The following is a 17,753-nucleotide window of genomic DNA, read 5'->3' on the forward strand; positions in this document are numbered from 1 at the left end:
CACAGCTCTACATGCATTTCATGTGTGTGTAGGGCAGACTGTCCTGAATCGGGCAATATAATTGCCATGTTGGAGGGATACTCTGGGGCTGAGCAATTTACAGAAATATTTGCTGTGTGATTTACGGAAATAAATGCCATTTTTTATTTAGTGATGAAAAATGACCTTTCTGCGCTCCATATCTGTGACACGAACTGATCTGACCTGACTTGACCCGAGGTTGCGTGTTAGCCTGCGTGCCTGTGTGTATGCAGTCATAATAATTCTTAACTCTTTACTGCATTGCCATGAACAAAGTAAAGGCAAAAAAGGTGTTTATTTGTTGAACAAATTGGGATGCAATGTGAGCCTTGAATTGGATGCCATGCAGGAATTTACTAGGATCTCAAAACCGGAATATGAACATGCTTTGCCATAGAGAAACACATGATAGCATTGGATTATAAACATGCTTTGCCACAAGAACAGACAAAAACGTGGGGTAAGTCCAGCTATATGAAGTTATTATTTTGCTGTCACTTCGTCCGTTTTATAACCCAGAAGGATGTACTTGGTATCAAATGATAGCTCTGAGTCTCCTCTTTCATCTGACATGCGTGGCATATCTATGCGATCACGGGTCCGCGAGTAATTCAAACGAGAGTAATGAGTGTGCAGGTTGGTTTGTGTACATGACGTTATTATTTTGCAGTCACTTCGTCTGGTTTTATAAGCCAGAAGGATCGATAAACATGGTACCAATGGATAGCCCTATGCCCCCTCTTTCATCTGATATGCTTGCCATATCGATGCGATCACGGGTTCGCGAGTAATTCAAACTAGAGTAATGTGTGTGCAGGTGAATGCAGAGAAGTATAGACTGTAAATATGATGCAATTTGATTTAATTTCATGATTTTTTTTAATTTTCATACTTGATCGTACAGACAAGTGTGTAGTCTCGTTGGAAAGCCCCACTTCTGCTCTGTCGTGCAATAAAGGTTTCATCTCGCTCAACCGTTCCGGAGCAATGTAACAGAGAAGAAAGGGTGTGTTTTTTGACGCACTTTGCGTCAATCGGGTTCTAAGGGTTAATTGCTTTATACTCAATACTTGACCAATGGCTATTGCATCTGTCTATTGAAAGTGAGAATGTGGCAAGTGATCTACTGTATAGGCTTCATAAAATAAAATAAACAGATTGCTAATGGCCTACAAGCTGATCTGGGGTGCGTTTCCCGTACAACTACGGAGGTTAGCTTTTTATTAACAGGATGCATCGTTCAACTAACCAACATGTAAGTTACGACAGTTCCCCAAAACTGTCGTACTTACATAGTACTTTGTAAGTTTGGACCATGATGCTTTCCAAACTTCAGTAGTTTGGACTAAGGTGGTTAATGACGTTTAGTAGCACGTGAACGGGCACCTGCACATAATTCTGTGGCGCATTGCGTTAAGGCCGGCAGATGACAGCCGCCGTTGCGCAGCAGTTATCAGTCCCCTGTCCAAGAGGTTGAATCTGGGTTAAGATTTTGACAACAATATTCACATTGTTGTTTACCTAAGTTTATCTTTTGTGCAGATCATATTATCAAAATCAGAATCAGCCTTCTTGGCCTGGTTTGCGTAAACTAACAAGGAACCCCCCCCCCCCCCCCCCCCTCCATGAAAATCAAAGGCTACATATTCTCAACTGACTCGTCAAAAAGTGCGCACCACCTTATTATTATTATCTGCAGGTGACTTTTAATTTATGTATTTTCTGGGCATTTTAAAATATGGATGTATGGTGGTTAGAAGTGTAAATATCAATTAGAAACCTAAATATATTTATCATTATTAATTTGCGAACAAATAACTGGCGTCAGTGACGTCTTTGACATGAAGATCCCCGGAACTATGCTTCTACTAGCATTCTACCACAGGTCGAGAGGTGTAGTTGTAACTACATAACTTTACGATAGTGGTTGCAAACGTTCGTTGCTACTATGGTTTTGGGAAACACTAACGTAGTGTAACGATGCATTGGACTATGTAAGTTTCAAATATGAATGTACATCTGCGGTATAAAGCAAATGTATGTGTTTATTGTATAGAAAAATAAAAATGACATGTCAAGCAGTCAATTGACTACATTGCAATCAAGAAGTAGGGCAAATTAATTTACGAAACCAAAACGTGGGTCATAGTTGTCTAAGCCTCTATAGCGTAGCCTGTTAAAAACGTCGCTAGATAGTATTAAATCGCCAACATTGTTTTCTGCAGAAGCCTACCTAAGGCTACAGATTAATTCTGAACAGTTATTTCTCTACTGGCTCAATTATCACACCAATGTTTTGATTTGCGTACTGACAATAATGTAGACAGCAAATTTCGATTTCGATTTTCTTTACCACCGTGTAGTCAAGCCTTAAGCCATACCCAAGTAGCCTAAATCGAGGTAATGTTTAATTATGCAGGATTTATTTTGTTATTGAATTTGTAGGCTGGGATTCCTGTCGTCAACAATTATGTTTATTGGTAGCCTCCTGCTTTTTCAGAAGGGGCGGCAGGCAGAGCGATGTACAGTGGCAGAGCGACGCACAGTGGCTGAAAGTGGTACTAAAGCTTCACGCAGCTTCACGCCTTGTAATGCGCGACTGAAGTGCCCATTTGAAAGCGATGCCCACTGTATCTACTTAATTAAACTTCAAACTGTGCCCTCCCACCCAGAAATAAATGTTTGACAATGGATCTAAGCCAGACTCTCTGCGAAGTCAGCTCTAAACAAAACCATTCAGTAATTATTTCAACTAAAGTGAAACGTGTGTAATGTTTAACTAGCCTATGTAAACTTCCAACAATTTCAATATTGTATTTTAATTTTATTTGTATATTTCAACATATCGTGAATGAATGGCCATCACAAGTTGTCGTTAGCTGTAGCCTTGTAGATGTCATGAGTGTTTATCACAATAACCTGCAGTATGTGCATTCATATCAGACGAGTAGTAAAAAAGTTAAAACACTCAAAAGTGTTATGCCACTTATCCTACTCTATGTATTTGTTAGATTCAATGGAGAACCTTTCCTGTGAGAGTAGGCCTGCAAAATGCACCGCAGATCCACAAATCTAGCCAGGTTTATTTGTGTTAGCAATCATCCTGAAATAGGCTATGTATAGCAGTGGCATCCGATTTCAAACATATTAAACCCACGTGGCATGCTGCCCCTGTGTGCCCACTTTGGGTAAGGCCCTATAAAATCTGTTTTATTATTTTCCAAATTCTGTTTTATTTTTTCTCAAATTCTGTTTTTTCGGATTTAATTTTAGTTGTTTCGTATTTTTAACTTTTAAAAAAATTCTAAGCAGTCTTCATCTATAAAAACTCAATGACTGACACAAATCAGTTTTTTAAATATTCAGCCAATCATTCAAAATTCTCCAACATTCAGCCAAACATTCAACAAATCTCTGTGCCAAAACAACAGTTAGGGCCTTCTGTAACTTCAACTACATGGCTGCAAGTTTAGATCCCAATAAAAGGGCACTTTCCACAACTGAAAGTACCCTACTTTTTTGTAGATTTATGTTTCATTTTAAATAGGTTTGCTTCCTAGAACATTAAAGCAATGGTTCGGAGTAATTTCACCCTAGGGTCCTTTGCACCATGACCCCCAGCAAAACACCCTCCCAGAACCTTTTTTCCTTTGGTCGAACCCTAGTCGAGTAGCGCTGTCAGAAACTAATGACTTTCTGCAGGCGCTTATGGAACCTATAGAGTATCTCGTAAATTACCCGACTAATAATGCCCTGAATGGTACGAAACTTTTACAGTAATACAACTATGTTCTGTACTCATAAAAAGAGGCATTGAAAAGTTTGTAAGTACACCAGGAGTTTATTTAAATAACACTTGCCCGATGGATTCTACTCTCTGCTGCTATCTACCGCTGCGTCAACGTTACTTCCGTGATTTGGGAAAAGCCCGTAAAAGTCCTGGCAGGAAGCATGCATAAGAATGTAGATCCAGGAATGCACTAATATTTTGTTCGTAGTACCAGTTTGCAACAATTATTAGTTAACACTAAGTTGTAAACACTTCAGAAAAAAATATTAAAAACTGGATTCCGTTCTATTTCAAATCGGTCCACACGCCACAGTATGCGCCATCCTCTCCGAGAGGGTGAGGTGCTAGGAGACAGAATAGCAAATTATCCACTCCCTGCTACGTGCGTGCAATCTGCCTCAGAATACATATACAGGTCAGGGTTCATACACATTTTATGTGGAGGGTATTTGTCTACAGTAGGTGATCACATAAAGTTAAATGCACAACTTTGCTAATGCACCAAACGTAAGCTGACAATTATATATATATAAAAAAAAAACTGTTTTAAACCAAGTAAAAATAGACGTGATTAAATGAATAGTATTTTAATAGTATTTAGCACATATCGTAGGCCTTTAAAAATGGAACCGAAGATAATTAGGCTTTCCGCTCTCTCCCTTCCACTGTTTGTGTGTTCGACGGCAATGGATAAAGCGAGTCGAATGAGCAGAGGGAGGGCAGAGTAACTCCTTTTAGAAAAGGCCGATCTCTGGTCTCCGCGCGACAGCCAAAACGTTCGAGGTGTTTTTCGTTTTCCAAAACTTTTCCAGGCCTGAAAATTGCCATTTTCAAATTCCATAACTTTTCCAGTTTTTTTCAAAAAACATACACACCCTGACAGGTGCATGCACACCCGCACATTCTCGTTTTGCCTCCTGAAGACGGTAGCTGAAGCGAGACATGAGTGTTTTCATCTATATTGGAGATTGTTGCTAAAGTAGGGCCTCTACTCTCGAGAGGGAGTAAGTCGCTGCTTAAAACGTATTCCTGTTGTGATTAGCGATTAACAGCTTGCAACTGCAAACACCAAATGTCTTTGCTTTACTTGTTGTTAAAAAGTCTCCGTAGTGTAGCAGATTCGCGCTGGTGTGTGTCACGCGATCGACCCGGGTTTGTGTCCCATGTAGTACACGTTTTTTTAGGTGCAGTATTACTGCTGTGGTTGCAAAAGTGATTCTTCGTGTTTACATAATTATTTGAGTGTTCTCTCAGAGCCTCTTTGTCAGTGGGCACAAAAGCTACCTGAATACTATCTTTATTGATACATTGTTCTAAGCATCATTATTTGAGTAATCATATACCTCTGGGAGCCTCTTTGTCTGTGGGGACAAAAGCTACCTGAATAATATCTTTGTTGATACATTGTTTTATACGTAATTATTGGGTACTTATATGCCTCTGGGAGCCTCTTTGTCTGAGTTAAACCCTCTCCAATACACACTAGAGTTGGATGTCTCGAGACCGGTCTTGGTCTCGAGACCGGTCTCGAGACCACTTTTACGTGGTCTCGGTCTTGTCACAGTCTCGACCGTCTTTGGTCTTGGTCTTGTCTTGGTCTCGGATCCCTCGGTCTTGTCTTGGTCTCATTGTCTTGGTCTTGCGGTCTCGGGTCGACATAGTGGTCGGGAGATTTGCAACAAATATGTCCATGATACAAAACATAACATTCGATAATGCAACATTAAATTATTTCGCCTTTCACGCCCTTCAAATGCAACCTTTCAAATGCAACCAATCAATGACATACATGTATTTTGTTGTGATTAAGAAACTGGCGCTCATCCAATCTAAAGACGCAAGTGTAGCCAGCGCGAAACGTTAGGTTTACGTCGTAGCTGTCAGTCTCAGTCAGACCTAGTAATAATAATGTCAGTGAATTCCGCCATCATTAAATTTGCATTCACGGAACATAAAGAAATTTGCAGTCCAGGGGCAAGAAAGAAGCATTCTGCAAAATGCAAGTTTTGCAAAGTCTCTCTCTGTCATCATGGTCATGCAATTGCTATAGCCTACATAGTTTATCTCACCCAGTCTACGAAAACATTTACAGTGAGTGAGCTCACAGTCACACACATTCATGACATGCTCTGTCTCTGCATTGTTCTGTCTGTAGTTGAAATAATACCTTCTTAAATTTAATTTAAACTGGGACTGAACCTCTTACCCAGCAGGGTTCTCAAGTCTCATGCAATGGGCCTGAGACACACGCAATTCAACAAGTTCACACGCTCACACACCACACCTTGCATTTCTCACGCAGAAATATTACTAGGGATGTCAAGGCATCTGCATAATTATTAGAGGAGGCGCAGGGATACGAGAGGATTTCTCGCAAGGTTCAGAACTAGCGCACCACTCACCAGCAAAATCAAAAAAAGAAATAGCCACCGACATCCAATCAAAAAATAGTAGGCTATTCGTTGTATCCGGGTACAATTCCAAAATAGCACATCCCCTCCCTACAACCACGTTATGCTTGTGTGGGGTTACACGTTTAAGATTTCAAAACTGCACCAACATTCTTTTTATTCAGAAATTCAACTGTCTGTCATTTGGTAAACCAGCCTACTTATGGTACTTTACAGGGTGTGTAAATCAAGCCTTTTCACGAACATTTGGCCTAGCCTACTTTATGGCAAAATTATTTCTTATCTATAAACTAAACTAAACTGTCGGTCATTAAGAAAACCTAATGATTGTGTCGTTATAGCTTTGTGTAAGCCAGACATCAGCAACGTTCATTTTACACGACCAATCACTCTCGTGGCTGCCTGCACTTTCCCTGTCGTCACGGCTGCAACTTTCGCACTCGTTTGTGCTTTTTAGCGCCGTGTTCATCAGGTCCCGGGACACCCATCTGATCCTCCAAGGACCATGTCAACAATGAATGAAAATTAGCTTATTATTAACGAGTGTTATCAATTTGAGCGAGTATGCTACACATAGGCCTACATTTATTTCTAAACATACAGGACTGCTGCAGACAATGACCTGCCAACCACCATAATGTATAATGAACTTGCTGTCCTCGGTTTCGGCATGCACATGCTTAGTCTAATGATTCAGTGACAATATAGGCTATTCAAGTGAATAAATCAATTAGCCTAATAAATAAAATATTTGTCTCACTCAGTACATATAGGCCTACATCTCGTAAATTGGTGAGCCATAGAATATCCCAGCGTCACGATTATTATATTTCAAGATTCCAATCTATCCCACCTAAATATGAAAAGTTATTTCTACTGACATGCTTCCTGGTGACATAAAAAAACAAATGGTTTCCCTTGATAAGGCTGACATAAGAGACATAGGCTATGCATTATACTTTCCCAGACAAAAAGGTCTCAAAGGGTTAATGCTTCTTTCCAATTTTTTATAATTAGTGAGTGAGTGCACCCCCCCCCCCCCCCCCATCTCACTCCAAGCTGAGCTCAAAACTTGAGAACCCTGCCCCAGTATGCTGCTTATTCAATTGATGCAAGTTATGGTGTAACACCAGAGACTTTCTAATGTGGAGACACAGCACTCAAAAAATCCTCCATAGAAATGCATGGGGCTAGTTTGCAACGCCAATATGGCCGTTGTCTACACATATCCCACCCCTTCCTCGGCAAAATGTCGACATGTGTATACATTGAGTGCATCATGTGGTGTGAGTTGACTACTTTGAGCCAATTATGTGCTGTGTTGTGCAGACATTGTGCCAATCATGTGTTGTGAACTCGACACTGTAGCACGGTTGGTGTGGTGAAACCTTGCGCACGCGCATTTCTGCTGAATAGGATGCCCGATGAGTACCTAAAAAGCGTTGCAATATGGCCGCCGAGTGGAGGGACATGCCTAAAAGGACTTTGGTAACACTAGCTCGCTAGCTGTTTTTTTTTTTTTTTTTTGGTCTCGGTCTTGGTCTCGGTCTCGTCTCGACTTCGTCTTGGTCTTGACTCAGTCTGTCTTGGCCTTGGTCTCGTCTTGGTCTCGGTCTTGATACCCTCTGGTCTTGGTAGTGTCTTGGTCTCGGTTTAGGCGGTCTTGACTACAAGTCTAATACACACACAAGCTCTGAGCTGGTGACATGTTGAAAGAAGAGGGCACCCTCCCCAGGGGTAGATGGTCTGAAGGAATCTACCTTGAGGGGATATGTGGCAGCTATATTGGATGGCCAAGATGCTTTGAATGAGTTATCCGTGGGCTTGCAGCCTCTTGTTAGCCAGTTCCTCAGAGGAGTGCGGGGAGTGAGGAATGGTCCTTTCCTGGGATCTACAGTGTCTCCTTTCCTGGGAAACAGTGTCTCAGGCTCCCTTTGAACCATTGTCTGAGGTGGATTTGGAGTTCCTTTTGGAATTCCAGTATTTAGCACTTTAAATCCCTTTTCTGGTTTGTTTTGGATGAACTAGAGTGGTGGACACCGAAATTTTGACGATCGGTCCTGTCTCGACTTTGTGACTCGTTTTGAAGCCTTTGACTGTTTCAGAGTGGCTGGCTATGGGCACGCACAAACATGTCCTAACGTTCGTTTTTTAAAACTGGGCAACTCACCGAATGGTTCGTTGATGCTCCAAAACAAGTAGTGTAGCGAAATACAGTTTCTGTTGTGTTTTATTTGCCATTTTGTAAAATCCCATTGCTCCTTGATATTACTGCGTTATCGGAAACGGAAAGGGGCTCTGTTTACATTTGGTTGCAGTCTTTCCCCCACGAGACCTTCTTTTACGGTCTATGCTTCAGACGCGGAAGTTTATACGTGGTTGTGAGGTATCTGAAAAAAATAGTTCCACAATAGCAAATAACATGGAATGAAATCATACATTTCGCCGATATATTTGATTTTAATAATCAACAAACACCACTAACCACTCAGTGAGTTGCACAGTTTTGAAAACGAACGTTAAGGGTTGTTTGTAAGGAGTTACTCATGAATATCAATATCATACCGGTCATCTCATATGTGGAAGAACACACTGAAACATCAGGACATAAGTTACTTATGAATATAAATATTAGGGCTGTAACGATATACGATTCGAAACCGAAATCGCGACATTCATATCCACGATACTGTGTCACGGTGTGAAAAGGCAGAATCGCGACACACCCTTTCTAGTGTTTCACGCAGTGCTTTGCAGCTTACGCGGCCGCAAAAGCAACCCACATCTCCTGCTTTACTTATCCCCATACAAAAATGTGATATATGGCAATATATGTAAATCACATATATTATGTATATGTCAATGTATGCTTCACACATATAAGTCACATATATACACATACATGTCAAATATATTTCAAAATATAGCAAAATTGGCCGTTTTTATATATGTCACATATATTTTCCCAGATATACAAATATATTACAAATATATGTTAGTTGCATATATGTTAATATATGATAAGTTATGTATTTGTACGCATACTAGGGATACCAATATATTGCAAATATACGTCTATGGACATATATTTGCACTCATATAAGGTAAATATATTGCAAAATGTATGTAATGTTCTGCTATGTCACATTTATAGAAATATGTCACAATATATGTATCAGAAATATAACATTGTTGATGTTCCAAAAAAAACACACAAAATATTTGTTTAACCTTTTATTAAAGTTTAGTTTTTCTACACAAACAGTGAGTACACTCTCCAGGTAGAAACTTTTTTCCCCTTTATGGAAGTGGCACACATTGATTTGGCATATGCAGAATGTACTCCGTGTTCTCAGGGCAGCAGTCCTCACAAATCACCACCTGCAAACAGGGAACAGAGAAGATTAATATGCTGTAAAACACAGAACATGAAAAGACCATCACTGAAGCACCACTACCTTCACATGCATCTTTAATAAACACACACCTTGGCACAAGTAAGCTTAAATAAGGGCTATGAGATGAAGAACATGCAGCCTAATGATCCATACATCAGAATACTTTGACAAGATTTGGGAAAGATTCTTGAAAGATTGGAGTCTTTTAACTAATGCCCCCATTCAAGCATTACTCAAAAGACTATCTTTCAAGAATCTTTCCCAAATCTTCAAAGTCTTCTGTTGTAAGGATGGCTTAACACTACCCTTCACAAACTAAAGATCCATTTAGGCCTACTAACATTCACGTTAGCCTGCATGGTTATTAGCAGCCACTTTAAATATAAGTTAGCTGCTATAGCTAGGTTAGCTAACTTACTCACACCTGATATTTCATTCAAACTAAAACTTATTCATAACGACATCTCAGACAGGCTTGTTGTTGGATATGATGTCAACTACCATTCTAGATATTCCACATAATGGTAAAGTTAGTTAATGGAAAAGTTAACATTAACAGCTAACATCGCTAACGTTAGCAATATTAGCTCGCTAACATTATCGATAGCTAATTGATAACATTAACGTTAGCTAATTCTAACATGATGGTTAGACTGTTAAAGGAGAATTCCGGTGTGATATTGACCTAAAGTGTATTGAAACATGATACTGAGTGTGAACGTATGTCTCATAGCCCAACTCGGCTTGTCCTCTGCACTCCAAAATCTGGCGCTAGTTAGCCGATGCTACCAATAGCTTTTTCAATAGTGGTGCTTCTGCATCGGGCTAGCCATGCAAATAAATCACTGTTTTACACCCATTTACGAGGCTCAATGTATCTCCACACTTCATTGGTAGACTTCAGAGGGCCCTTTGAGCAACGAGTAAGAATGAACTGGTATGATAAGGGATCAGATTCCAAAAATTATTCAGTGGAGATGCATGGATTCCAGTTTCTTCCAGTAGCAGCAACTGGAATCCATGCATTTCCACTGAATTATTTTTGGAATCTGATCCCTTATCATAGCTGTTCATTCTTACTCGTTGCTCGACTTATCGTGACTAAATTCAAGATGGCTGCAAACGCTAAACTTCGTGAAGATACTGTCTGTATAAATCGTCTTGTAAGTAAACTACCAGTGCTTTTTCAAAGTTCTCAATGTCTCATTTTAAATGTCAGGGCCCTCGGAAGTCTACCAATGAAGTGTGGAGATACATTGAGCCTCGTAAATGGGTGTAAAACAGTGATTTATTTGCATGGCTAGCCCGATGCCGAAGCACCACTATTGAAAAAGCTGTTGGTAGCATCGGGTAACTAGCGCCAGATTTTGGAGTGCAGGGGACAAGCTGAGATGGGCTATGAGACATACGTTCACACTCGGTATCATGTTTCAATACACTTTAGGTCAATATCACACCGGAATTATCCTTTAACAAACGGATTTGGTTAACATTACATTATAAAAACAATATTTTATAACTAATTCCCGTTTACTAAAGGCTTTCTTACCTTGGATATGATGACAGCAGAGTTTGTACAGCTTAGGCTACACAGTCGGATGCATGACAAAAAGTGACGGTTGAAGTCACCGTGGTTGGAGTTCAAATGTCAGTCCAGGGTGGGGGATGGGTATTGCTGTGTGCGCATGCGCATATCAAGATGCGATAAGCATCCGTTATATTTAAAGTAGCTTTGGCCTCACACATTTTTCATGCACATAGTGCAACCCAAAGCGCTCCACACAAAACATTGACACATAAGGCAGCATAGTCGACACCTTATCTGTGACGCCAAGACATAAACAAATATATTCACACTGTTAATAAGTAATGTAATCTAGTGTATGGATATGTATGCCACCATATATGGAGACTACAAATATGTCTGCCACACATTCACACATAAAGTTCTCCATATATTTAGAAAATAAGTAGTGGAATCTAGTGTATGGATATGTATGCCACCATACATAGAGACTACATATAAGTCTGTCACATATTCACACATAAACTTGGAAAACAAATAATTGGATCTAGTATATGAAGATATATAGCATCTTATATGGGAAATTAAAATATTGTGTATGCATGTATGGACATATAGCTTTGAATATATGTTTGACATAAATATTTGAATCACATATATGTCCATATAAGTAAAATTATAAGTCCCTGTTATTTGACATATATGTTCATATATTGCCATATATCACATTTTTGTATGGGTCGGTAGCCTACGTTGTCCAAAAACAAATAAATAAATAAATAATAATTTCATACCTCTCCTTGCTTTCATTGTAGACTATGTGTGCAACTTTACCAAACCGTAGTAAACCTCCTCTCCCTCCCTCTCCTGCTCAATGAACACGCGCGACTTAAATAAAACATTCACAATCGTGAAAGCAAGGACGCATAGAAGACGACTAGCTAAATTACTATTAAATCCGTTTAGCATCATTAGCATGCTGCACATATTTGTTTAAAACTCTTGCATTGAAGTTCACTGATCATCTCAATACCAACGTTTCCCAAAAGGGCCTGTCCCAAGGAGAACAAGTATTACCTTGAAACTTAAACACACATGGGGAAACTGAACAGTCCAATCAGTAGACTATGATCGGCTAAGCTAGCCAACTATGCTACTTTGTTTACAATATTTCCAGGCTTCAACCAGACAGCTGAATTAAAGAGGTTTAGAGTTGTAATAAAAAATAGTAGGCCTAGGCTATAGGCTAATCTGCATAAAATGTGCAGTCATAAATATCAGTCATTCAGAAAAATATTTTTATATCAGGATATAAAATAATAGATATCTTATATTGTAATCCTCTGGTGTTCTAAGGGAGGCTATTAAAAATGTTATTTAATAAAATGTCTAGCCCCCCCTCCCCCCCCAAAAAAAAGAAAAATCGTGATTCGTATCGAACCGTGGGTCAAAAATCGTGATACAAACCAAATCGTGAGGTTGGTGTATCGTTACAGTCCTAATAAATATCATAACCGTCATCTCATATGTGGAAGAACACATAACTGAAACATCAGGACATAAGTTACTTATGAATATAAATATCATAAGTGCTGAGTCCAAAACTAATCACAATGTAGGCTAATGCATCTGCTGTTTAAGTTATTTAACTTCACATGATTTCCATATTATAGCCTATTAGTGATCTGCGGTTGTGGAAATAATGGCTAATAGGGCTAATAAATAATCAGTAATCGATAATCTTAATTACACTTTTGATCAAAACACAAAATAATCTTGATTATGATTTTTTCCATCATGCAATTACTAGAATTAAACTATACTAAAATGTAGCATAAATTCACAGAGTGAGCTCTTTGTGTGTGTGTGTGTGTACGTGTTTGTGTGTGTGTGTGTGTGTGATCTCTTACGGCTCTTGGATTGTTCTGCATCTGTGTTGTTCTCTCTGTTCCTCCCTCGTTGTTCCGGTGTTCTACGGCAGTCCACCAGCACCACTGATACCCTCTTCAACTGGACCAGAGACTCGGGGTCTGCAACGTCAGAGTGGCCAAAAGCGTCAACAGCTTCCCTGTACTTTTTGACAAGTGTACTTGGCAGGGCGGCCAGAGCTTCTTTTTCAGCTCAAGTTGGCGGCGGTGTGTACGTACAGTTACATTTTCTTGCCATTTAAAAAAAAAAAAATAATCTAAAAAATGAAACTAATCTATCTCCTCCTAGTCCAATTACTACGAAATTCAGTACACATCATCTATAGACCAAGACTAACAAGTTGGATTTTTCAGTACACAGATAGGTAGATAGATAGATACTTTATTGATCCCCAGGGGAAATTCAAGAACACATCTTCAGACTAATAAAATTGATTTTTCAGTACACATCATCTTCAGGCTAATAAGTTGGATTTTTCAGTACACATCATCTTCAGACTAACAAATTGGATTTTTCAGTACACATCATCTTCAGACTAACAAGTTGGATTTTTCCGATTATTTATGACTCCATCTGAAAATTAATCCACGTATTTTTTGGCCTTTGTATGCCTTTAATAACAGGACAGTGGAGAATGACAGGAAACGAGTGGGAGAGAGAGAGAGAGAGAGAGAGAGTCAGGGTGCGATCCAGAAAGGACCACGGGGCGGGAATCGAACCCAGGTCGCCAGCCGTGCCACAGCCAGGGCCACATCAATCCACTTTTGGGATGTGACCTGTAACGGTTCTATTACCGTATTATATCGTATATTATAAAGGTCCATTCCTATTCAAACTTGGTACACACAATCACTACTACAATCTCTGGATGCACACCAAATTCCGTACAATTCGGTCCATAGGGGGTGCCACAGCCTCCACAATTTATTCTGCTAAAGGGCGCTTCTTGGAAATTGCAATTACCTCTTGTGGGTATGTTTATTATTATCATTATTAATAACTTACCTAGGGGGTATTCCATCAACCTCGCTAAAGGCCAAACCTGGCTTATTTCGGTAAGTCTCGCTAATTTTAGTGAGAATTCCGTTCCATTAATGAGGTTAACGTGAATCCCAGCTTGGTAACTGTGGGAATTTATGCCACAGAACTAACCTGCTCCGTAGCAGGTTAACTTTCAAGCTAAATTAAGCTGTGTTCCAAAAAACCAATCAGTCGGAAAACGAGTCCAAAAAGATGCTTCCGTCAACCTGTGCTTTCGTCACCTGTAGCCTACTACTTCAAAAATAGAAGTAGGCCTAGAAATGTTTTTTCTGACAGTGTCACCAAGCATGGATTTACACACCCACCAAAGAATTTATGAAGATTATGCGACTTAAAATGTTTTAACTTCACGTGGGTGTGGTTCTAGGGATTTTGCTTCTCTGCGTCATTTACGTTCTGTGGTGGTGTAACGTGCAGCGAGATGACACAGCAATCGAGTTACATTCTTGCGTGTTCACAGGTTCGCTTCCCATACGAAGTTACATAGGCTACATAGCTTATCACCTTGATAATGACATTTTTAGTTATACTCTTTAATGAAAGACATATACTGTTGATAAAGGGTCATGCACATTTGGTAGGCTGTTCATTGACAGTATGTGCTTTGCCAGTGGGCTATATCAGTGTTTCCCCTAGAATTTTTTCCAGCAGCGGTGCTGTTGATCGTAGGAAGCCCCCCCCCCCCCCGAAACATTTGAAAAAATGACTCCTTAAATGGTGACTTCTGGTGGATTTTGTGAAAGAAATGGACAGATTGAGTTACAAATTATGACATAACCATCAACACAAGCATGATTATTGCAGTACTTGAACAGGATTATTCATGTTTTTCTTTCACCTTTTTCATTTACATTATTAGTATTAGCCACTGTACAACTGTACACTGTAGGCCACTGTACAAACTATTACCATTTAGAATATACAGTGGTGTGCATAAGTTAAGACATTTATATATAATGTATTTATTTACGATACATGATGCATTAAAAAATAATTGATGTCCTATTTTTTTTTAATTAAGGCATTAAATGACAGGTTCGGTATTTTACACTTAAAGCCCTGTTTTCAGATAGTTTATGATTAAATAGAACGTTTAAGATTGAAATTTGGACACATGCTGCTGTCCTGAGAATTTTCGGTTTCTGTGGTAGCGCCCCCCCTCCTCCAGAACGCTGCATAGGTGCACTGGAACAATCCTTCCTAAAACGCATTAAACTTTCGTTTACAAAGACGTGAAACTCACCGAGTGGTCAGGGGTGTTCACTGATATGCTCACACAAAAATCGCAAAATCCACCAGAAGTCACCATTTAAGGAGTCATTTTTTCAAATGTTTCGGGGGGGGGGGGCTTCCTACGATCAACAGCACCTGTCCTTTAAGACAAAAGGCAAAATATGTTTTTTATTCCTCCCTTTAGTCAATTTCAGCATGGGTGTCTTAACTTTTGCACAGCACTGTATACTTCTCTTTCATGCCATTACACTGTATTGGTGCTGTGCAAGTCAAATTGAGTGCCTGTCACTTTAATGCCGTGACGGCCCATGACGCTGGCTTAATTCTCACGGTTTTAAGCTAACTTAGTAGCGTTGTTGCGCATGTTGCATAAGAATATGTGGATGAAATGAATTATGTTTCCCATGTCATTTGGTAAAATAAATGGTCAAAAATTCGAAGAAAATCTATCTTGGATTATAGCAGATAAGTGTCTTGTATCATATCTATAATTTTGGTGAGCTCTACAGGAATTACAAACTATCTCAGATGTAAATGCTTGCGTATCCCATTACTCAAATTCAATTAAACCCACCAATACATGGATTTCTATGCAATGTCACGAAAACATGCGTGCGCAAACAAGAGGCAGAAAGCACCATAGAACAGCATAGAGCAATGCAAAAGAGCAAAAGAATAAAATGAGTTTTTGTGCTGAAAACTAGCCTAGAAATCTAGACGCGCCCCTAGCGGCAGCGAATTACATTTGCTGCCAGGGCTAGTTTAGCAACTCTCCATTGGCTTGTGAGCTCCAGAAATCGAAACTTAATGAGGCCAATGAAATCGTTTATAGAGTCGTTAGGTGGGCTTAACATAATGATTGATGGCAGAGTTGCAACGGTTTGGCTTGAATTCCCTGCTACTTGAAAACAAATAAGATGGATGTTGCTGCTGGCGAACAGTGCGACACGAGTTAAGCTTTTATTAAGTTGGCAAACGTTTGAACTAGCCAACTAGCTCCGCTGGTGGGAAACGCATGGGACCTATTGCGTGCAGAGGGAATTTGAAAGACAACTGATTATCCCGCCCCTCGGACTGAGCACTGCGAAAGGTGAGTGCCCAGACCCTACATTTTAATGTGTGTCTGGCTCGCCAGGCTAGCTGAAAACTGCACCAATTCGAAATCACGATGGTTAGAGAATGTTAAATATGTTCAATATCCCTAACGGAATGCATGTCTTCGCCAAAAATGACAAAATACGATGTTATATTAATAATGCAAATGAACGGCAAACTTTGAAATATAGTCTGAAATGAGATGTTATTATCATTGAGACAACAGGGGTATACAAAAAAATCAGATTGTAGCTTACAGCAGCCGACTATTTAGGATAAGTTTATAACGTTGTGGACGGCCACCAAGCGTCTTCTGCCTCAAGGCTGCGCACGCATCTAGTTTTGTTGGTAAACGGGAAACCCGTGTATAGGCTAGCTAGACCTTAGTTTCACAGCCTAGGTATGTTAGCAACACAGGGCTTGAAAGCATTGCCTGTATCACAAACAAAAACTAAACAATGCATGGATTTATCTGACAATAGGCTACTGAAGGTAGGGGCGAGCTATCTCGCTGGCGTGTTTAATTTGGTTCCTTGGTTAACATAATGTAGGCTACGTTTTTTTGCACAAAATTGTGTCTGCTAATAAACTTAAACATAAACACAAACAAGCGTGATCTCCTGTGGAATCCCTGACTGCGCCTTCAATGTAAGCCTACTATTATTTGTTGACATGAAACCTGAACGAACGGCAGCTGTTCCTGAAGTTCACTTGCGTCTATTTTTTTTTTTTATTAACTTTTTTTGCAGTGGCGCTTGAATTCCAGGAGCGGCGCTGCGCCGCTGATGAATACATTGTAGGGGAAACACTGTATATTATATCTGATGCAAGCCAAAGGATAATTCTGTAGCCTGTAGGCAGCTAACAATTAAAAATGCTTCATGTATCGATGATTGTTCATGAATGTCAAATCAACTGTGTGCTACACAGATTAAATACTAGGCATAAATGACAAATTGAAAGCCATTGCATTTCAAATAATTATAACTTTGGGACTTATGGGAGACAATACTAATATGTTGATACTAATTTATTTTATGACCACCTACACCTAGATAATAATTTAATAATAACTCTTTTACAGTAATCTAAGAACGTAGGCTATAGTATAGATAGTTTTGAATATCCATATACCAAAGTTGTTTTTGAGTTTCTACTATTTATTCATTCACTCGTTTTGTTCAAGCATAGACTGTATGACTGTATAGAGTGAAGCTAATCAAACTCGCAATTTATTTCAAACCATTAGCATTGTTGTTTTAAATGTAGGCCTATGCTTTCATTATTCTCCAATTTCTGTAGGCAAAGTC

The 17,753-nt window shown here is 39.5% G+C and overlaps 1 protein-coding gene across 1 annotated transcript in view; it reads right to left on the reverse strand.

Moving 5' to 3' along the window:
* The window catches only part of LOC143121802 (uncharacterized), a 149,266-nt gene that overhangs the window by 83,343 nt on the left and 48,170 nt on the right, over positions 1-17,753 (reverse strand). Inside the window, exon 3 of the mRNA XM_076282414.1 lies at positions 9,512-9,520. Within this exon, the coding sequence (XP_076138529.1) occupies positions 9,512-9,520 (9 nt within the window). The remainder of the gene's footprint in view (positions 1-9,511; positions 9,521-17,753) is intronic.

This window comes from Alosa pseudoharengus, unplaced genomic scaffold, assembly GCF_046254945.1.
Source record: "Alosa pseudoharengus isolate Yale_2024_CS ecotype anadromous, Long Island Sound unplaced genomic scaffold, YU_APseudo_1.1 YU_APseudo_1.1_scf_1, whole genome shotgun sequence".
Classification (NCBI taxonomy): Eukaryota; Metazoa; Chordata; class Actinopteri; order Clupeiformes; family Clupeidae; genus Alosa; species Alosa pseudoharengus.